Source organism: Vulpes lagopus, chromosome 21, assembly GCF_018345385.1.
Source record: "Vulpes lagopus strain Blue_001 chromosome 21, ASM1834538v1, whole genome shotgun sequence".
Lineage (NCBI taxonomy): Eukaryota > Metazoa > Chordata > Mammalia > Carnivora > Canidae > Vulpes > Vulpes lagopus.
This window is the reverse complement of record NC_054844.1, coordinates 36787013-36809572: the sequence shown is the minus strand read 5'-3', so window position 1 is coordinate 36809572 and position 22560 is coordinate 36787013. Positions and strand designations below refer to the sequence as shown.

The 22560-nt window shown below is 38.6% G+C and overlaps 1 protein-coding gene and 1 long non-coding RNA gene across 3 annotated transcripts in view; one reads left to right on the top strand and one right to left on the bottom strand.

Annotated features, from left to right (window-relative positions):
* Nucleotides 1-1650, top strand: part of LOC121479833 — a 70321-nt gene extending 68671 nt beyond the window's left edge. The window contains exon 3 of the long non-coding RNA XR_005984825.1: nucleotides 1197-1650. This is a non-coding gene — a long non-coding RNA (uncharacterized LOC121479833). The remainder of the gene's footprint in view (nucleotides 1-1196) is intronic.
* Nucleotides 1-22560, bottom strand: part of ANO6 (anoctamin 6) — a 189967-nt gene that overhangs the window by 39597 nt on the left and 127810 nt on the right. For both annotated transcript variants that reach the window (XM_041735628.1, XM_041735629.1), the window contains 4 exons: nucleotides 21625-21740; nucleotides 18380-18514; nucleotides 10002-10107; nucleotides 5742-5802 (listed from right to left, as the gene is read on the bottom strand). In XM_041735628.1, coding sequence (XP_041591562.1) covers nucleotides 5742-5802; nucleotides 10002-10107; nucleotides 18380-18514; nucleotides 21625-21740 — 418 coding nt within the window. The remainder of the gene's footprint in view (nucleotides 1-5741; nucleotides 5803-10001; nucleotides 10108-18379; nucleotides 18515-21624; nucleotides 21741-22560) is intronic.

Below are 22560 nucleotides of genomic sequence, written 5' to 3'. Positions count from 1 at the left end.
CTCATGAATAAATAAAATCTTAAAAAAAAAATCTTTACTATCTTTCAAAGCTTGTAATTTAAAATACTAAATAAAGACAACATTAAATGTTGACTGAAAATGTAGTTTCAGGGTAAATCCCCTAGACCTTTCTTTCAATCAGACTGGTACCCCTAAGCCCTTCCTATATAGAAATTCTGGATTTACCACTGTTCCACACACAAATATTTTTATGTGCCAAAAATAAAGAGAAAAAAGGCACAGGCCCTGCTTCATGGAGCTACAGGGTATGTAGGAATTATGGTGGTGTGCCCGTTACAGTAGACTAGTGAGGGTGATGACAGGTGGCTCTGGGAGCACAGACGCAGAACATGTGCTCAACGTGGAGCCGAGGCTCTCCCTGAGGCGGGGACCCCTGCAGCTGCCCGGAGATGACTGACTTGGAGTTGGAGGTGAAGGTGGGACATGAGTCCCCATCCCCCACTGGGGGAGCTGCCCATGCAAAGGCAAGGAAGCCAGAGAGTCAGATACTCTCCAGAAACTACAAATATCTGGAAGTGAGTGCACAGTGTCATGAGGAGGGTGGGGCAGACAGTGGAGATCGCAGGGGCAATCGCAAAGGACTCTAGGCCTGAAGATACCTGTTTGTTACCTAAAGGTAAAGGGGACATTGCAAGTGTTCTAGAGGGACTAGAGGCAGGGAGACCTGCTGTACATGATGAGTCGGCTTGGGTGGGGAAGAGAGAGAAGACAGAATGTTTGGCAGGTAGGATGGTTACATGCAAACGTGTAAAGGGGAGGAAGAGGTCTAGGATGCCAACAGGGGTTCTGGCTTGGGTGATGCCCTAAATTCTAATGCCATTACCCAGGGGGAAGGGCAGTAAGAGGAGTGAGCCTAGGAAGACAAGTTTAGTTCTAATTAAATGCCTCTGGGCCACAGGAGAGACATCCAGTAGGTAGGTAAAAGCCTGAAACTCGGGAGAAAGATCTATGCTGAGCTGGAAACTTTGCAAAGTAGTAACTGAGGCCATGTGTGGATGGGATCACTAAATGAGAGGTAGAGGGGTAGCTTTCCCCCTGGCTGCACATGAAAAGCACCTGGGAGCTAAAAAAACAAAACAAAACAAAAAACACTGAGCTGAGGAACCATCCCTGAGTTTCTGACTTTACTGGACTAGAATGAGGCACTGGCATTGTGTTTTGCTTTCGTTTTAAAGGTCTACTGTCAGAGTTGAGACCTGCTGGAGCAGACAGCAGAGAGAGGCCGGCCTCTTGTCCTGCAGACCACATGTGGGCAGCCAGAGGTGCGGGAGGAAATCCTGGGCTGTGGCTGTGAGCAGCGTGAACGCGGCACTCCCCAGTGGTGAAGACAGCTGAAATGGGTAAAGTACTCCCTTCCCAGCAGTGTTTGTTTGCCTTTCTAATTTTCCACTCACAATGAGTGAGAATAGAAATAAGCTGGATGTTGGAATCGAGGTCAAATCCTGGTTTGGACAATTAGATGTGGGACTACTGGTGAACGTGTTCCAACTTTCTGGCCCCCATTTCCCTTTCTGTAAAATGGGGGCAACAGGACCAACCTCACAGGGCTGTCGTGAGCTTACTGACACAACTATGGAAAAGCCCTCATACCCCTCAGCGATAATTACTATTACTCTCATTTTAGACACAGAGAGAGGCACAGGAAGGTTAAAATACCTACCCGAGGTGGTTTTTTTTTTTTTTTTTTTTTTTTCAGACAAAATAAGATACAGCTTTTATTTGAAAGTCAGCGACACAGAACAAACTATCCCAACAATAACAAAATTAAAAAAAAAAAAAGTCTGAGTTGAAAAAAGCAGGAATGGACCACCTTCCCTGCAACCCTTCCTTGTTTTATTGAAAAGAATGAGGAATATGCCTGATTGAAATCCCCTCCCACAAACAGTGTGTTGGCTGGAAGTGGTCATTAGGTCTCATATGCCCACACAGGCATTCTTGGCTCTAGAGCTCAAGCTGTGTGTACGCACTACGTGGTCCTGCCTCAAGCTTCTTGCTCCTTTGCCATGATAGGATATCGGAAGGTCAATTCTACAAAACCTTTGGGTATTATTTTGCAGGGTCCAGGGAAGACACTGATCATGTACTATAACCACCCAAGGTTTTAGCCTGCTCCTGGACCACATCACTGCTGACTCACGCTGCTGTGTGTCCCAGATTGGGAGCCCCAGGACCTCGGGGGACTGTGCACAAGCCCAGACAGGAATTTCCTGTTCTGGGTCTTTTGATCTTTCTCCCTCTGGTGGGGAGCCCTGCATTTATGTTCTCCGGCAAACCACACACACCACGAGGCTCTTGTTGATTAGAGAGACACAGTTAGGACTCTTACATCAACATGTAATGAGAGAAGAGGGAAAGCTGCCTAGGATCTTGGGAATCAAGAACAGCTTGTCCTCTTAATCATGGTATCATTTCCTGTAAAGGACGTATGCATCACATGGAGACAGCCACATTCAGTGTTGGCGCTTATATTCAGCAATGTCCAAGGACAAGGGGCACATTCTAGCACATGGTAGTGTTCCAGTCGCTGTAAGTCTGCTGCTGGAGAGCTGGGGCATTTTACTGGGCCTTGATTATTCAACCCTCTTTACTCACAAAGCTAAGTAAGTATGGCAGGTGAGCTTGCTCAGCCTTTATTCCAACTTCCCAACTAAAAGACTAGGTTAAGGGACCCCTGGGTGGCTCAGCAGTTGAACATCTGCATTTGGCTCAGGGTGTGATCCTGGGGTCCCAGATCAAGTACCACATTGGGCTCTCTGTGGGGAGCCTGCTTCTCCCTCTGCCTATGTCTCTGTGTCTCTCATGAATAAATAAAATCTTTTTTTTTTTAAAGACTAGGCTAAAAAAAGATAATTTTTTTTTCAGCCTCTCTTGAAGCTAGGGCTCCCTAATGTGATTTTATAAATGTCCAACAGATGCATTTGTGTGTCACTTAAATCAGAACCTGAGGTGAATGGTGGCAGAGGTGGTTGCAGGAGTTGCATTATTTTGCTGGTGTGGATGGTGGTGGGAGCAGTATAGTTCTGGAACTGGCAATAGCTGTTCCCTGATTTCCAAGTGTAGCTGGTTAGGGCACCGCCCTTCCTGATTCCCCAGCTCTCCATAAGCCAAGGGCTTGGTGTTTTCCTGGAAATAACTAGGCCCAGCCCAGAACTCAAAGGTGAAAATTAAAAATGCAGCCATGCAGCCAAGAGCCTGGAGCCAGGGAGGATCCAGAAGTAGGTAAGAAGTAACAAGGAATAAGGAGAAGTGGATATGTTAAGGACTGGCACTTTAGCCTTGGGTTGATGTTTAGGATTTGAGTCTGTATGAATGGGTGGCCTGGCTTGGCCTAAAAGGGTGGACATTATTCAGGTAAGTACATGATTTTTACTACATTCATTAAAAAAGGTTTCCAACCCTAAACTTTTAGAGTTCCTAGGGAGTAGAAAAATACTAGGAATACTCTAACAGATCTGGGCACACAAGAGATGCTACAAGAATATGAATGGTTGTGATATAAAAGACTTCACATGATCCTCCTGCCTCTTCAGCCTGTGATTTCTGATTTTCTGTAACAAGGTTCACAGCAGTGGTTCTCATAAGGCAGACATAACAGGAAAGGCAATATAAGACACTTCAAATAAAGACTTCATCATACATACATATCCTTAAAGATACACATATGGTGCTTCAAGCAGTGTTGAAATGTTTTCCGCATTCTAAAATCTGATGACATCAAATCAGCTGAAAATGCTTAAGTCAGTTCCTTAAACACGATGTAGTTAATGATCATAGAAAGCAAGGTTAGCTAGGAAAGGGAAGGTTTGTCTTTCCAATACCAAAATTAATTTATATTTTTGCTTTATTTAAAATGTATTTCGGGGTGCCTGGATGGCCTCTGACACCTGATTTCGATTTAGGTTGTGATCTCAGGGTTGTGGGATTGAGCCCTGGGTCTGACTCCCCACTCAGCATAGAGTCTCTGCTAGTCCCTCTCCCTCTGCTTCTCCCCCACCTGCTGGTGCTCTCTCTCTCTAAAGTGAATAAATAAAATCCTAAAACAAATGTATTTCTAAATTAGGACTTTCAACATCCATCAGTATATGGAGTTCAATAGATATGTTAGAATTTTATACATTACAAATCAGTGCTGAGACAAAGGTTAGGAGAATAGTTAGAAGTGACCACCACCCATGTGTTTGGTACTTGGGCTCTTACTGGGGGGAGAAATGAAATGACATATTTTACGATAGAGGAGTACAGAGGATTGTAATCCAAGAATTTGATCTTTATTCTTCTGTGTGTCAAATATTAGCTAGTGTTTGGTATCTAAGCAAGAACATAGCTAAATGTCTGAAGGACAATAACTTTGTAGATAAGTGTGACCATCTTATAGTTCGCTTTATCCAGGAATGGCAACTAAACTCTAAAAAGTGTCCAGAACAGCTGGATCATCTGTTCTGTGATCTATTTGGTAACCTCAAATAAGCACAACCACTGCAAAAGAGAAACATCCTCAAGGACACCTAAAAAGAACCGTGAGCTTCATGTGTTCATGTGCTGTCTTCTCAAGAATAAGAGACTTGAATCATTTTCTTCCCCCAACTATCTATGGCCTGAGCTTTATTTCCTGCTTGACCTACACAATAAAATTGGAAAAGATTTGTCTTTGAAAATGGAATTTTCTTCTTCTATGGTTGAAAATTTACATCAATTAAACATTTAAATATCTGTGTTTAAAGAAAATAATTGCCTCCTTACATCAATGATGCTATTCAAAGTAAATAACTATAGTGTTAAAACATCTATGTAAGAATTCTATTCTTTTGGACTACATCTATTTATTAAATAGAATTTATTACTTACTATTATAAGAGTAACACACACTTACTAAATACTCATATAAAAGAGTATAAAGAAGAAAGCATACCTGTAATTCCTGTGTTGCTTCCCCTGAACCCCAACATCATATAAGTCAGGGTGGATCAGGGCTGAGGGGACCATTACAATAATGGCTCCCAATGAACCATCCTCCCTGTCCAAGCCCTTGGGTAGTCCTCCAACCTCCTCACATTGTTGGCTTGGCAATAACCTGCTTTGGTTGATGGGACATTCACAGACTTGATGCAAACATACGTTCAAAAAATGTCTGAGAAGTGGGGCTTGTCCTCTCTTGCTTCTCTTTGGAACCTTAAAACCACCAGGTGAAGAATCCTGGGCTAGTTCATTGGAGAATGAGACATCACAGAGAGCAAGATGCACCAGCCCAGCTGAGTCCCATAGACCAAACCAACCTGGCAACTGCCAGACCATCTACCCCAGTAGAGCTGCTAGCTCATTGTGCACATCGATTGAGTCAGCACATGACTGGAGAACCTCCCAGCAGATGCAGAGAATCATGAGAAATAATAAGTGTGTGTTTTAAGCAACTTGCACATCTTGTGCAATGAAGGACAATGTCCTTCAGACATTTAGCTATGTTCTTGCTTAGATACCAAACACAGCACATCTTGAAGTAGTTTTTAAAGGTAATAACTCATACAATGGCCTTAAGAGTTGTAAACGTAGTCATAGGGGAGCTGAAGCTTAGGCAATCCAAGGTCCTAAAAGTGGGCTACTTTGATAGCTTATGTAAAACTGTGAAATGTTACTAAATTAGCTGCTTGTATGATCTTAGAGTTTTTTTTTTAATGTTAAGATGCAAAAGTAAACTGGAAAAATAAAAAAGGACAATAACTTACCCCATACCCCCATAAACACTGCAAACACTAGAGTTCCAAAGCTGTCAAAGATGCACAATTTCTGGAAAATACAACAATGATATATAAATGAACCATGTTTTCTACTCACTAGGATTCAGCCTATAGGCAATGCTTTGTGTATTCTAAGTCTGAATTTCTTTAAAAGCTGATACCTAATTTAACAATCACCATATCTATTACATACTTGCAGATGGGATTTCTTATTTTGAAAGCAAACAGCCTTTGCTGCATTTACCACAGTGCATTTTCCAATGGAATCTTTCCATATCATGATGAAGAAATTGGCATAGCTGCTAAGAGTTCATTTGGTTTAAGGTCTCTATCAGACTTTTGAATAATGGCCTTTTCTTATAAGCTGTCAGAGTCAACTCGCAGTAGTATAGCTCTAAAAATACAATTAACTCGAAGCAACTTTTAGATTTACAATTTGCATCTTATTATCATCTCATCCTGGTCACAGGGTAAGTTACTGGGTTCTTAATTTTCTTGCTAAGAAAAGCACAAGGCTGGGGTTTATTCTGAGATGGTTCTGGCCAACCAGAGTTCTGTTTTTCCACACCCAATTATGGCTTTTTTACCATCAGTGACAGAGGTTTCCATGAGATTAAGGATGCACAGGGACCATTGCTGACATTACAATGGGTACAACCATGAACAAATAGATGACACACCTGTACAAAGAAGACTTTATTCACTAGTTCTGCTAAATTTCTTTCTTTTTTGGGGGGGCGGGTAGTATAGAAATAGCCTATCTCCCTTTAGGGATTCCTGGAAAATCTTTCAAGCAGTTACTAATTTTTCCCTAGTGAGCATTTTTACATATCCTAAAACATCTACAAACTATAAAGGTACTGGAAAAAGTGGAAAACATGTAGAATATCAACTTTATGCTAGATTATACAGATCATATGAAGAGTGAAGAAGACAGTGTAGAGAAAGAAGCTATGGGATTAAAAAAAACTCAACTTTTCAATTGCTAATGAAAATTCAAAGTTGCGTGTAAGGAAAACTCTAAGTAACTTTTTTGGTTACCCTTTATATACTGATGTAAAGTTGGTAAACTTTCATCTATGTGAAAATATGTTATTTTCATAAAAGAATATCCACTTAACCATCATCTTATCCATGTGTTTTCCAAGGCACACAGATGCCCCTCAATCCTCGATCTGGACCCTGATCAGAAAGCACAATTCCAGACTGTTAACCCAATTATTCCTCTCAAAAAATCAGCTCAAGGAAGACAATTAATAAGTGAGTGGCCCTTCTGGAGAACACTGCTCTCTACCTATTCCTCTAGTCCTGGCATCCCATAGACCAATATTTTAAATCTGTCAGCTTTGACCCTTAAGGAACCATAGATCTCATTTAATGTTATGTCTTATCCCTCAATGAAAACTATTGTTAAGAAAAGTCCTATGCTGGGGATCCCTGGGTGCTCAGCGGTGTGGCACCTGCCTTTGGCCCAGGGTGTGATCCTGGCGACCGGGTATCAAGTCCCTCGTTGGGCTCCCTGCGTGGGGCCTGCTTCTCCCTCTGCCTGTGTCTCTGCCTCTCTCTCTCTCTCTCTCTCTCTCTCTGTCTCTCATGAATAAATAGATAAAATCTTTAAAAAAAAAAAAAAAGTCCTATGCAGAACTGTTCCATGTGTTATAATGCTATTACTGAAGATTCTGTCCACTGCTACTCCCTGGGATCAATGCAGGCCTCTCTCTATCTGATACCTCCCTACCGCCCTGACACTTCTGAGTATCTTAATCCATAAGGAATAAAACCCTACCTAGGAATCCTTTGCCCTACCATGTTAAGAAAAAGCCAGTGGAAGTTTGTCTGTCAGTGTGAGAGAGGAAAAAGAAAACAGAAGCAGCAAGAAAAAATTAGGTTTATCACTAATGCCAAGATCACCCGGTTGCCTGGCTCAAGCTAAGGGATGTGCCTTGCACTCCTAGGAGATGGAGTTAGGTGGCATGGATGAAGTTACCATTTTTGCCATATTTGTGAGGATTGAGGACTTAGGGGAGAAGGTAAGGAAGGGGCTTTCATGGTAAAAAGCTTAGCTTAACTTGCTTGGCAAGAGGGCACAGATGGGGAAACACAGCTGTGTTAAGATCAACCCCAGTCAGTGTCCTGTTAATCCCATGGAACAGGAAAGAAAAGAGATGGTTACTTATGCAGGGCATGATGTTTTAAAGCAGAGGAACCAATGAAAATCTAAAAAGTGACCATTTGCTGCGTTTCTTCCTGCAAAGGAACAAAATCAAAATTTTATAACAATGTATTTCCGAGAACAAAATATTTCAACTTACCACATTTCCCTTTTATCTTGCCAGCCAAAAAGCTAAGAACCTTATTTAATGCTCAATCACAAAAAACAATATTAATCCTGATTATTTCCATAACTGTTCCCTCATTTCCTTGATCCTAATTTTCTATTTCTAATTTATTAACCCTTTTAGCATTCCCATCCATTAGCAAATATTTCATCTCTTTCCAAAAGAAAGAGGCAGGAATGAATATATAAATGTATGAGTGAAGAAATGATTGAGCTAACCAACAGAAAAACATGGAAAGCTGCTTTTTCTCCTCTTTAAAATTTTAAAAATTTAATTCTTTTACTCTTGCAACGGGAAGGAGGTATATGAAAGAATAAATCGCTCTAACAAGAGTCAAAGGATTCTTTAGGGAATTCGAATAAAAGATTCATTTTTTCCAAAACAATGGAAAAAAATGTACACAGGGACATACTTGAAAGTCACATGTTTAAGGATGAGTTGGTAGAAGAGAAGATCTGAAAAAAGACATGGGGGTGTGGTGTTTGAAAGAGAATTTCTTATGGAAAATGAAATTTCCAATTGTTCTTGGTGGAGTAGTTTGCCTCTGGTATTGTCATTGGCATTTACCTTAAATCCAGTGTCCAGGGATATGCACTAACTAGTCACTTTTATGAGTCAACATCACTGGAAGGCATCTATCTTCTCTCCTGCTAGCTTCAAGTCTTACTTTATGTGATTTATGATAGATTTTTATAGTCTAGAATTTGTGTTGGTTTCTGGGGGAGAGGCGATGAAAACTATTTTAATTCATAAATTAAGAGTAAAAATCCATGTGCTGACAATACCCTGCAATCATCTTAATTAAATTGCAGAACATTTTTCAAACACAGTGCTCAATTTGTGAGTGAAATGGCTGACACTACTGTCAGCTGGTGAGGAACACAGAAATGGCAAAAAATGCAGATTGCTGTTGATTTCTGGCTTTGTCAGTTACTAGGTGGGTGACCTTGAGCAAATTATTTAATCTCTCTGACCCTCAGTGTTTTAATCTATAAAATGGAGGCAGTCTGCCTGTTGTGTCATAAGTGGTAAGTTCAAGAATCTTGCAAAATATAAATTTTTAGTGATATCATTATAATAGCAAAGTATTTGGTTTAAATAAGATTTGGATGGAGTAGGTTAGAATATTCTGAAGTCATTCAAAGATTCCTAAGCTTTCATGGTGGAACAAGAGGATAGAAAAAAGATCACAACGCGGGAGAACGGTAGGTCAAAGTTGTCAGGAAAAATCTCTGAAGCAAGAGGACTATCTTTCTTCCCAACTAGAGTTTCTGGGATATCTTTCAGTAAGCTACCTCTAGTCCCAATACTTGCCCTAAAACTCTTGGATTTTAAGAAACCATATAGTTCAAGATCATCAGCATGTTTAGGGGAACCAGATGTGTTTTGTGGGAATGTTTTGGGACAAAGTGACTGTCATTTATATACAAAGCCCTTCTTATGCATATTCATAGATATAGCCTAAATCTCATAATTAGGGTTTAAAAAAAAAAAAACAAGCATAGTTTCAGCACACCTTGAAAGTGGAAAAACATTAAGTGCAAATTTCAGGTTTCTACTCATTTGAATTGAGGAAAATACTTATAATAAGTAAACCTATTATACAGTATTCATGAGATAAGCTGGCTTTGAGATTTTTGCTTTGATTACTTCAAATACTCCAAAATTTCAATTCTGCAGTTCCTCACGGTCCCACCTGAAGATTTTAGATAAGGCTTTTCATCTCAATTTACTACTTGTGAAAGAGAAATAAACACATTCCACGTCTACCTTTCAGAGTGTTTGGAGGTTTATTTGAAAATTACCTTTCTGAATTTCACAGAAAAAAATATAATTCCAGGCTTTGCTAAAATTATTAGAAGAAAAAAAACTTTCATTATTTGCAAATGTTCAGAATAACAAAAATTACCTTTGAGGACTCGCAAGTACTATTGAGTTTCCAGAATGGACAAATCTTATCACACTGAGGACACATGATGATCTTGCCACCAATATCAGGATGACAAACTTCTTTGCTAAAGAGAAAAGCAAAACTTAGGAAATTTTAATGACTAGGACTTCTCTTCTAGCAGCATGATAAAAAGAAACATTCATTTGTGATTAAAAAAGTAAATCTAAATTCCTATAAAACTAGGAAAGAAATTGAACTTCATTAATCTAACAAAGCCTTGCCACATAAAACCTATAAAAAACATTATACTTAATGGTAAAATGCTAAAAGCATTTCCTCCATATCCGGATGAAGTGTCCTATCATCACTACTTCCAGCTGGAGGGCCCTGCCAGCACAGTAAGTCAAGAAAAACAAACATAGGATGCTGGATACAGAATCAGTATACAAAATATGCATAGGGTCAGAAAAAAGAATTATGTCCCTATAGATCTGCAACAATTAGAAATTAATTTTTTTAAATACCATTTTTCCATAGCTTAAAAAATATAAAGAGCCCAGAAATAAATCAAATTCAAGATGTATAAGATTTATAGGTAGAAAGTGATAAAACTTCCGAAAGAGTGAAGAAGATCTATAAAATGGATACATTATCATGTTAGTAATTTGGAAGAATCAATATCTGAAAATGTTATTTCTCCTCCAGTTGAGCCATAAATTCAATAGAAGAGCAAAAGTCTCAGACCATTCAAGACATTCTTAAAGAACAAGGTGCTATTGGCATAGCTTAAGAAGAATTGAGCAGGAAAAAATATAGAGTTTATAAAGAGACCTCTGCATATATACAGAAACTGACTCAAGACAAGGCTGGTTCAGCAAATTAGAAAAGTAAGAAGTGACATTTGCTGTAATCGAATATCCATATAGAAAAATGTGAAATTGAACTCCTAAATCCTATTACATACAAAACAACTCCAGGTAGAAATTGGGAATACAGTGGTAGGAACTTGTTAGGAAAAAAAAAAGAAGAAGGCTGATATCTAGATAACATTGGGGTAAGGAGAAACTCCACTAATGAGAAAATAAAAAGTATAAATCATAAAGGAAAATAATGATATATTCAAAATCTTATAAAGTGAGAATTTCATTAAAAGACCATAAAGGGAGGAGAAGAAAAAATAGCCGCAAACTGGTAGAAGTTTTGTTAACACCTAAAAATGACAAAGGACTATTCACTTGAGTATTTAAAGAACTCCTACAAATTAATAAGGAAAGAACAACAAATTTATAACAGGGTGCAAACTGCTCCCTCTGGGGAGAAGCCTCTCAGATGGACTCCTACTGTAAATGGCACTGGAGTTGAAGAATTTGTCAGCCTTGCAAATAACTCAGGTAAAAACAAACCAGCAGGGACAACACTTCTAAAAAAGCTGAGTAAAGATCTTGGAAAACCTGCTCCTCCATAAAAACAATGAAAACACTGGCAAAATTTGTGAAAAGCAACCTCTGTAGGACTCTGGAAAGTAAACAAGGACTTCCAGCAAGTTGAAGATTAAAAACAGCTAAATCTCCATAAAGATAGTGAGCTTTGTGACATTTCAACTTGACTTATACCCATCCCTATATCCTTAGCCTAATGGTGGTGTTAAAAGACAACAGCCCCACAACCATGGTAGGCCAACAGCCACTGAAGGAGGCAGAAGTGATCTGAAGCTACCAAAACCCATCCTCAGAGAACTGTCCAGAGGCTCCCTGGAAAAGCTCCATTCTCAGGATCTGTCATTTTTCACTTGTCTCAGAGCTCATACATACTGTGCAAACTATCCTATCCCCAGAGTGTCTGCTGAAATCATTAGTAGGAATTATTCACATTACAATTGCTGGAGGCGGCAAGACCAGGAGGGGCTAACAGGATGCTGATCAAAACTTAAAAGGAAGCACTGCAGAATGAGATATCAATAGGGGGCTTTAGAAATTTAGGTCTAATAAATTCCTAGGATTGTAGAAGGCCACGTGCATGCATAGGTCAGTGCAGGTGACCAGGAAGGATCTGAGAAAACCTTCATCCCTCATCTCTGGCTGGCTCTGAAGTTCTATATAAGTGGGAAGTAAAGGCTCAGGAAGAGCTGTAAACTGCCAGCTAAAGTGCTCAGGATATTCCCCACAGACACTAACACGCGCACACACACACACACACACACACACACACACAGGAAATTGGCAAAGGCTGAAATAATGAAAGGTTCCCAGCAGTTAAAGAAATCACTGTCTAATTGTTAGCTGACAACTAAGCTTATCGAACATAGACTTCATGATCACATGCAACAAAACATAAAGACTTCACAGAACTTGTTCAGGAAAGTAAGCAAGTGAGCACCAGCAGTGATGACAACAGAAGTCACAACTGTGAAGAGGGGGAAATAGGATTTCTGGAGCTGCCATATTATAATATATAAAATGCCCAGTTTTTCAATAGAAAATTACAAGATACACAAAGAAACAGAACATTTTGGTCATAACAAAAAGCACTCAATAAAAACTGTCCTTGAGAAAATCTAGATATTAAACTTACTTGACAAACATTAAAATATGCAATTAAACAAGTTCGAAAAACTGACAGGAACTCTGCCTAAAGAATTAAACTATGAAAATCTCACCATGAAGAGAATATCAATATATAAAATTGTTAAAAAGAACCAAGTAAAAATTCTAGAGATACAATAGTATAATAATTAAAATGAAAAGTCCACCAGAGAGGTTCTTCTGCAGATGACTAGCAGGAAAAAAAAAAAATCCGCTAATTTAAAACGAAGTCTACTGATACTATTCAGTCTGAGGAACAGAAAGAAAAAGGAATGAAGAAAAATAAACAGAGCCTCAGAGATATGTGGAACACTATCAACAATACCAATATACAAAAAAACAAAACAAAACAAAACAAAAAAAACAATACCAATATACAAAAAATAGGAGTCCTAGGAGGAGAGGAAAGAAAGAAGAGAGAAGAAAGAATATCTGAAGAAATAACTGCAAAGTTCCCAAATTTGATGAAAACATTAATTTGCACATCTAGGAAGCTCGATGAACTTCAAATAGAATAAACTCAAAGATATCCAAACATAGGCACATCAGACTTCAAATGTCCAAAGACAAGAACAAAGAAAATTTTGACAGCAGAAAGAGAAAAGTGATTCAGCAAGTGCAAAAACCCCTCAGTAAGATAAACTGTTGACTTCTTATCAGAAACCAGAGACCAGAAGGCAGTGGGATGATATCAAAGTGCTCAAAGAAAAAGATTGTCAATCAAGTATTCTATATCCAGCAAAACTATTCTTCAAAAAAAAAATGGAGAAATTAAGATATTCCTAGATTAAAAACAGACTGAAAGAACATGTTGCTAGCTGACCTGTTCCACAAGAACTACTAAAGGAAAGTCCTCCAGGCTTAAATGAAAGGACACGAGACAGTAACTCAAACTCACCTGAAGAAACAAAGAACACTAATAAAGGTAACTACATGGGTAAATAACACATTATAAATATATTTTTACACGGAATTATTTTCTTCTATCTGATGTAAAAGACAACTGCATAAAACAATAATTGTAAAATTGGGTTGATGGGCTCATAATGCATAAGGATGTAATTTATATGAGAATAATAGCTCCAAAGGGAAAAGACCTGTACCAAAGCAAAGTTTCTGTATACTACTGAAATTAAGTTGGCATTAGAACTGAATGAAATTGCTTTACAACAAGATATTAATTACAATTTCCAGGGTGACCACTTAAGAAAATAACAACAGCAAAAGAGGAAAAAAGCAACAAACTGGAATTAAAATGGTATACTAGAAAATATTTTCAAAAACAAGGTAGTAATAGAATAGGGGAAAAAAGATATAAAATAGCAAAATAGCAGATGTGAATCCAACCTTATAAAAAATTAAATGTAAACGAATTAAACCTTCAAATGAAAAGGCAAAAATAAATGAAATAGAGAAGAGAAAAACAGAAAAATCAACAAAAACAAAAGTTGGTTCTTTGAAAAGATCAACTGACAAATCTTCTGTTAGACTAATTGAGAAAAAGAAAAGTTTCAAATCATTAAACTCAGAAATGATAAAAAGGACATTGCCATTGACCTTAAAAAAATAAAAAGGTTTACAAGGGAATACTATGAATAATTATATGCTAACAAATTATGTAATCTAGATAATAGATAAGTTCCTAGAAAGAAGTAAATAATTGAAGCTTACTCAAGAAGAAATAGAAAATCTGAATGGATCAATAGCAAGAAATGGAATTAGTAATTTAAAACATTTTTTTTTTAAATTCCCACAAAGAAATGCCTAGGACCAGATGGCTTCACTGGTGAATTCTATCAACCATTTAAAGAACTGACACCAATGTGTCAAAAACCCTTCTAAAAATAGAAAGATGGGAACACTTCTTAATTCATTCTATGAGACCAATGTTACACTGATACCAAAACCTGACCAAGACATCACAGGAAAACTACAGACCATTATCTCTTGTCAATACAAATGGAAAAATCCTCAACAAAATACTAGCAAATCAAATCCAGTAACATGTAGGAAGGATGATGACCAACTGGGATGTATCCAGGAATGCAAGGATAGTTCAACATACAAAAATCAATTCATGTAATATTCCATTTTAACAGAATAACAAATAAAAACTCAGAATAAGAGAGAACTTCTCAACTTGGTAGAGAACATTTACGAAAAACCCACAGCAAATATTATCCTTACTGGTGAAAGACTGAATGTTTCCCTCTTATGCTTAACACTGTACTGGGAAGTCTAATCATGGCATCTACTCAAGGAAAGTAAATTAGAAAGCTTCCAGACTGGAAAGGAGTAAGTAAAACTATTTTTATTCAAGATGACAAGATAGTGTATATTAGATTCTAAGAAATGTACTAAAGAACTATTAGAATTAATAAGCTAGGCCATCAAGGTTATAAGACACAAAATCAATACACAAAAAGCAATTATATTTCTATACACTAGCAATGAATAATCCAAAAATGAAATGAAGGAAGCAACTTCATTTATAATAGCATCAAAAAGAATAAAATACTTAGAATAAATTTGAGAAAAGTGTGAAACTTATATACAAAAAACTACAAAATAGTTTATTAATAGAAATTAAAGACCATCTACATAAATGGAAAGATATTCTGTGTTCATAGGTCAAAAATCTTAATATTGACCTACAGGTTTAATGCAATTCTGGCTTTTTTGTAGAAATGGATAAGCTGATCTTAAAATTAACATGGAATGTAAGGGACCCAAAATGGCCAAAAAATCCTGAAAAAGAAAAATGAAATTTTGAAGTTTTCAATTTCAACACTTACTAAGCTACAATAATTGATATAGTGTGTATTTGCAAAAAGGGCAGACATCAGTGGAAGACAATGGAGAGTCTATAAACAAACTCTTACACTTATAGCCAATTGATTTTTGACAACGGTGCCAAGACAATCCAATGGGGAAGGAATAGTTTTTTCAAAAATTGTGCTGGGATACCTGAATATACACCTGGAAAAAAATGAACCGTAGACCTAAATCTATAAAACTTTTAGATGATAAACACTGACAAATCCTTATGATTTTGGGTCAAAACGCATTCTAAGATATGATGCCAAAAGAACAATAAAAGAAAAAATTACATAAACTAGACTTCATTAAAATTAAAAACTGTTATGCTTCAAAGGACACCCTCAGGTAAGTGAAAAGGCAATTCACAAAATGGGAGAAAATATCTGCAATATATTTGATGAGGGATTTTTATGCAGGATAAAGAACAGTTAAAAAAAAAGACAATAAAAAGGCAACACAATTAAGGATTTGAGGCATAAGAGTTGAATAGATGTTTCTCCAAAGAAAATATACAAATGGCGAATAAGCACATGAAAAGATGCAGTATCAGTAGGAATTAGAGAAATACAAACAAATCACAGTGACCTACCACTTCATACCCACCAGGTTGACTAATACAGATGTATTTTTAAAACCTAGCAATAACAAGTGTTGATGAGGATGTGGAGAAATTGAAATCCTCATAAATTTTTACTGTGGAAGTACAATGGTGTAGCCACTTTGAAAAATACTTTGGCAGCTCCTCAAAATGTTAAATATGGAGTTACCATGTATTTCAGCAATTCCATTTTTTTAAAAAAATATATTCTGAAGTGAACTGAAAACATGTTCACACAAAAACTTGTACATGAATGTCCATAACAGAAGAAGTAATAATAGCCAAAAAGTGGAAACAACCTAAATTGACATGGATGACCGGATACACAATGTTGTATATCCATACGTTGGCATTTTATTTGACCCCAAAGGGTAATGATGTACAGATACATACTGCAACATGAATAAAGCTTGAGAAGGTTATGCTCAGTAAAAGAAGAGTCACAAAAGGCCACCAACTGTGTGGTTCCACTTATATGAAATGTCCAGAATAAGCAAATCCAGAAACAGAGAGTAGACTAGTGGTTGCCAAGGGCTAAGAGAAGGGGTTTAGGCAGTGACTGCCAATGGGTACTGGTTTCTTTTTGGGGTGGTGAAAATGTTTTAAAATTAGACAGTGGTGATGACAGCACAACTCTGTGAATTTACTTAAAACCACTGAACTGTATGTACACTTTGAAAGGGTGCACTTTATGGTATGTGAATTATATCTCAATACAGCTGCCATGTTTAAAGGGGGACATAAGCTTTAAATAGACCTTTTACCCAAGAGGAAACACCTATCGTATCCTCTACTTACACATGCATATTTTCAAAAGCACACAAAATGAAATATATTTTGTAGGGAGAATATGCAGTATATGTAAAGGAATGATAAAATCAAAATTTAGTGTAGTTCTTATGTCCAAAGTAGAAAGTGAGGGAATGCAACTGAGGGAAGCACTTCCCAGGGAACAGTAATGTTCTTTTTCTTAAACTGCTGAGGGATCATTATTCCTTTTATCTCTTAAATACATTTTCCTGCAAATCTACTCAGCACGTAATAAACTTAAAATATTTAAATGCATATGTATTTTAATTATTTTGAAAATATTTACTATAAGTAATTAAAGCCCCAATAGTTCTAAGCATAGGGAATAGATCACCAAGACCCTACCCCAGATTTCTGTAAATCAATCTGTGTGAAATAGTATGAAACATGTGGTGTGACTGTCAGGGTAATTGTATAAAATGACTTATAATGAGAGCAGTCAGTACCAGAACCTTATAAAAATGCTACTTTTGCACTTTGAAAATGTATTGTTGAGATGCCTTTTTTTTTTTTTTTTGGTTGTAACAGTATACAAAACAATGGAGAAGCTGAAGACAAATTTAGGCAAAAGGTATCAACATTCAGCCTTTGGCCCTGAACTCTTATTTTCAGTGAAGAGAGCAGAGTCCTTCAAAGACCAGCTGCAGCTTTCTAGCTAAGAAGCCATAATGGGTACAAAACGCTCAGAATTCTCTGTTAAATAGAATGGATAATTATGCCTATACATCAGAGTTGCCATGTAAGCTTCCTGCCTCGGGAGCCAGGCTGATATGCTTGGGGCTAAAAAAATTTGGTCATCAGCTAGCTCATTACTGGTGCCCAGAAATTTTGATCTGGCTGTCACAGCTGGAGAGAGGCCAGGTGAACACAAGAAAATGCCTGCTTCACTGTTGCATCCCTTCTAAAGGTTGAGACTAGCAAAAGCAGAGGAATAATAAGACAATTCAGAATAGTGATGGTGAAATTCAGTGTTCTGGCATCCATGCATTTCCCTTTAGACAGTGCAGCTGGTATTTTAATTCTAATGTCAAGCACAAACTAATTGTTTATCACTTATTTTTTCCCCCATAACACTGTAAGGGCTTTTTTTTTTTTTACAAGTAAAAGAAAAACAAAAGTCTCATTTAGTTGAATTTTTAAACATCTATTTCCTAAGATATATTAAAAAGTCATTTCTAAAAGCATAAAAACACCAGTTTTATCAAGTTTTGCCTTTGAAACCTTGAAGAAATCAGAGCTGCTCTTGGCTCACATCTGTAGGGCTCAGTGAAGCATTCCTCTGGGGACCAGAAGTTCAAGGACGATCCTCCCTCCAGACTGCTTTTCTTTTTCAAATAAAGAATTGTCTTAAAAAATTGGAGTGTTTCCTAAGGGTAATATTCCTGTCAGAAACTGGGCTGCATTATCTATAAAAAAAATTTTTCCACTTCACTTAGTTATTATGCTCAGGACAAAAGGGATATATCAACCAAAGCAGTAAGTGTTCTGTGATGAGTCTTCTTTTACTAAAACAGTCTAAGATCCTGAAGATAATTTTATGTCTAATCAACTTTTCATCACACTAACAAGGAATAAACAGAACTTACCTCCATGTACAGTTATTTTGATTAACATATCCATAGAGAAAGCAAGCCACTCCTACTATCGCTGCCAGGAAGAGCATTTGAGTGTAGTAGCCCAGCCAAGCAAAGTAGATTCCAATCTTTTCTCCATAGTATTTCCTGAAGAAAGACAGAAATGGTTTTTAGAAGACACATTGAACCACTTTGCAGCATCATCCTAACGTTAATCTCTGATTTTAAATACCGGAGGCCTTAGGCTTAAATGTCTTACTCAATTCATACTCAAAACATGTTCATTTTCTTAAAGATCCCAAATTCCACTATGAAACAAATATTTTACATATCAAAGAAGTACTGATCACTGGTGAGCCTCGTGAAGCAAAGTCAATTAGAAGAAGGCAAAGGAAAGAAAAACACTACCCAGTGAGCCAAGAGAAAACATCACCATCATTCTTTGCAAACACTAACACATCTGATATATTCTCCAAAAGATCGTTTTTAATATGCATGAGACCAACGTGAACGATCTGCTCCCAGTGACCCGCTTTTGCTTATCTAAGGAACTTCCTTGGACCAAATGTGCTGTAAATCACAAATAAAATAAATGCAATGTAAATCGCAAATACAAGAAAATGACTGATGATAAGTCACTGATAATGACTGAGGAATCCATTACCCTATATTCCTTATATCTGGCACTTCCATTTTTTCCTAAGTTTTGAAAACTGATCAATGGAAGAAGCCAGGAGGCATGCTAGAAGCAAAAGGAGGCAAGGTTGGGACGCCTGGGTAGCTCAGGGGTTGAGCACCCGCCTTCAGCTCAGGCTGTGACACTGGGGTCCTGGGATCGAGTCCCACATCAGGCTCCCTGTAAGAAGCCTGCTTCTCCCTCTGCCTCTCTGTGTGTGTCTCTCATGAATAAATAAATAAAATCTTAAAAAAAAAAAAAAAAAGAAAAAAAGAAAGGAGGTAGGGAATGAAGCAGTCCCAGACTATTCCTGAAAGGGAGACAAGGACAGTTAGGCACCAAGAGTTTAGAGGGGGTGAGAACACAGGCACAGTGAACACAGGCACAGTGAGATGATCACTAGGTGACTATGGTTGTTGTTGATACTTTCCTAGACCGATTCACTCCTGGCTCAGTACTGGTCCACAGAAACTGTAGATTTACTTAGCATTTACATCTCATCTAGAGGCCTAGATGAGACCTCTGGCTCATAGGGAGCTGGGCTGAGGTCCTTGGGCTTAGCCTGGTGGGCCTAAGCTCTGAGGGCAACCTGAAGTCCTCAGAGACTTCAGATAGGAACATCTGTGGACTGAACCAGTGGTCACAGGGCAGGTGGGAAACTAGCCTCCAAGGTCGTAGACCTGGGTGTAGGCCACACCCCTGGGGATAAGGAAGGGCCGACACAGACATGGAGTCAGGAGTCAGAAGGAACAAAGAAGACCACTGAGAAATTCATTAATTGCACCATTTGGACCTTGTCTGGATCTCTGATCTGAACTAAAAAACTGTTAAAAAAAAAAAAAGTGACAATCAGGAAAAACTGAACATTGCTTTTTGGTGACTTTAAGTATTCAGGCTGCATTTAAAGGAGACCTTGTCATTTAGAAATAGATACTTATGAAATAGACTAATATTTGGGGTTTTCCTCAAAATGCTCCAATGGAAAGGGATGAGAAGGAGGTAGAGATAAAAATGAAACAAGACTAGCTCAGAGCCTGTACTTTTTTGGAGCTGGCGACAGATACACGGCGTTTTGCCTTACTGTTTTCTCCACTTTTGTTTGTGTTTGAAATCTCCCATAATAAAATGGAAAACAAAGCAAAACAAAAACTATTCGGTGTTTTAAATACTTTTCAAAGTATTTAAAACATACTTTTAAATACTCACTTTTCAGGTCAAGTGGTTTTCTTAAGTCAGTGGGCACTGGGGGTACGGTAGAAAGAACCAGCACTTGGCTCCAGGCCCACCCGGGAGGAAACCTGACCCTCCTCTCCTCGCCCCCCACATCTGACCCATAACTGAGTCCTGCTGACTCCCTCCGACTACACACATTCCAACTGTGCTGCCCCGAGTTCTCCTCTGGCCACTCCCACAGCTTCCCACCTGCCCTCACTGCTTCCTGTAGCCTCTGGTGGCCATTCCCCACATTATCTTTGCAAAATGGGCAGGAGATAAAATTATTTGAGTACCTAAAGTATCACAGCTGCTTCTCATTGCACTTAAAGTCCAAACTCTTTTCCGTGCTCCTGCTACCCCCTTCTAACCTGTGTCCTCATCATTCTCTTTCCTCATTAGCACGGGGCTTCGATATTTCCTGAATCTTGCCAATGTCCCTGTGTCTCAGACCATTGCGCAAACTGCCCCTCCTCCTGGGATGACTTTTGCCAAATCCACAAAATCTTGGCTCCTTTTCACTATCCAGGTCTTGGTTCATACCTTGCCTACTTAGACATAACTTTATACTTTACACTTCCTTCCCCCCCCCTTTCCCCATCTCATCACTGTGTTTCTTCATTTCAATCAGAGATTTTGTTTACTTCTTCTTCTTCTTCTTTTTTTTTTTTTTTAAATTTGTTTGTTGGTTATTTTTGGTCTCTTTCTCTCTCCAGCAGCCTTGGCCAAACAACACAAGTTGCTGGCGAGCAGCTGACAATGGTGCTTTGAGAAAACAAATGCTGAGCTAGTCATCACGTCTTGTTAGATACAGTGAAACAGTATCTAACAGTAGATTCAGGAAAGCAGTGAAAGCCTGTATCTCTTACCATACAATTTAAGCTAAATCTAACATTTATTCCTGTTTAATGAAGAATGTGGTGGGTCTTTATTACCAATTCCTGGGAGGTAACCTCTAAACCCTTGGAATTTCCCAAGATAAGAGTGTCTTTGTTACTCATGAAGGACCCCTGGGACCCCACCTAACAGTTTATGCCAATGACGTGGCTCATGGAGGGCTCAGAGTCTGTGCTAATGGGATGACTCAGGAGGGAGGCTGGTCATGCCAGGAAGACCAACCATGTGATTAGAGGGTTGGAGCTTTGAGCCATAGGATATTGGGAGAGAAAGGGGCTGGAGACTGAGCCACTTAGGCAATGAGTCAATGAGTCACGTCTATATAATGAAGCCTCAAGAAAAAGCTCTAGGCAATGAAGCTCAGTGGTCTGGGTGAACTTCCCATGTGGCAATACTCTTTGTATACCATCACTTCAATGCCATGAGAGCAACCCTGAATCCTCCCACCGGCATGCTCTCTACAACACCTCACCTGATAAGGTCCAAGGGCTGCTTTTTATATATACTTCGTGGATGAGCCCACTCTCTGTACAGAAGGTACCGTTCACTCGGGCAGCTGGGATCCTCTGACCTTTGGCTGAAGTTGCACTGAGAAGCAGAAGCAAACAAAAGTGAGCATATAATCACTAGGTGTTCATAAATCTGTTTATTCAATATGGTACTCATACTTCACAGGCACTTGTGTATTTGAATAAGGGGCCCTCATTTGCTGGTAGGGACAGACGGATCATCTAGTTTTTAGTGATTCTCAACCAGTGGTATTATTAATTGCTTGGGGCCACTTGAAAATGTGGGTGGGGAGGAATGCTTGATTGATATAATCCTGAAAAACACCTCAGGTACCTGGTGGGAGCCCTAGAGGGGCTTTATGTCCTACAAGTGTGCCAGTCCTAAACAGTTAAAAACTGGGCTGCTCAAGTGCCAAAGCTGCCACAATACAGGCACATCTGATAGTCCAGCGCCCTTTTTGGACGCCCGGGGGAACCAGGGCCTTAACTGGTTAGTACCAAGGTCAATTCTAAAACCCAGGGATAGGGGCATCTGGGTGGCTCAGTCGGTTAAGTGTCTACCTTCAGCTCAGGTCATGATCCCAGCATCCTGGAACTGAGCCCTATATGGGGCTCTCTGCTCAGCTGGGGGTCTGCTTCTTCCTCTCCCTCTGCTCCTCCCCTCACACATCCTCTCTCTCTCTCTCTCTCTCTCTAATATATATCTACTATATATCTTTGTTTCCCAATTCAGCAGTTAGTCTGTGACAACATGTAGAATAGAAACAACAAAGAAGTTTGACATATTATACACTTTGCTTAATCAAAAAGCAAAGCTTCCTGCCTCTACTTAAATTCAGTCACTCTTCCCAATGGACTCATTTTCCTTCCTCCTATAGTAGAACCAGATTACCACCAGC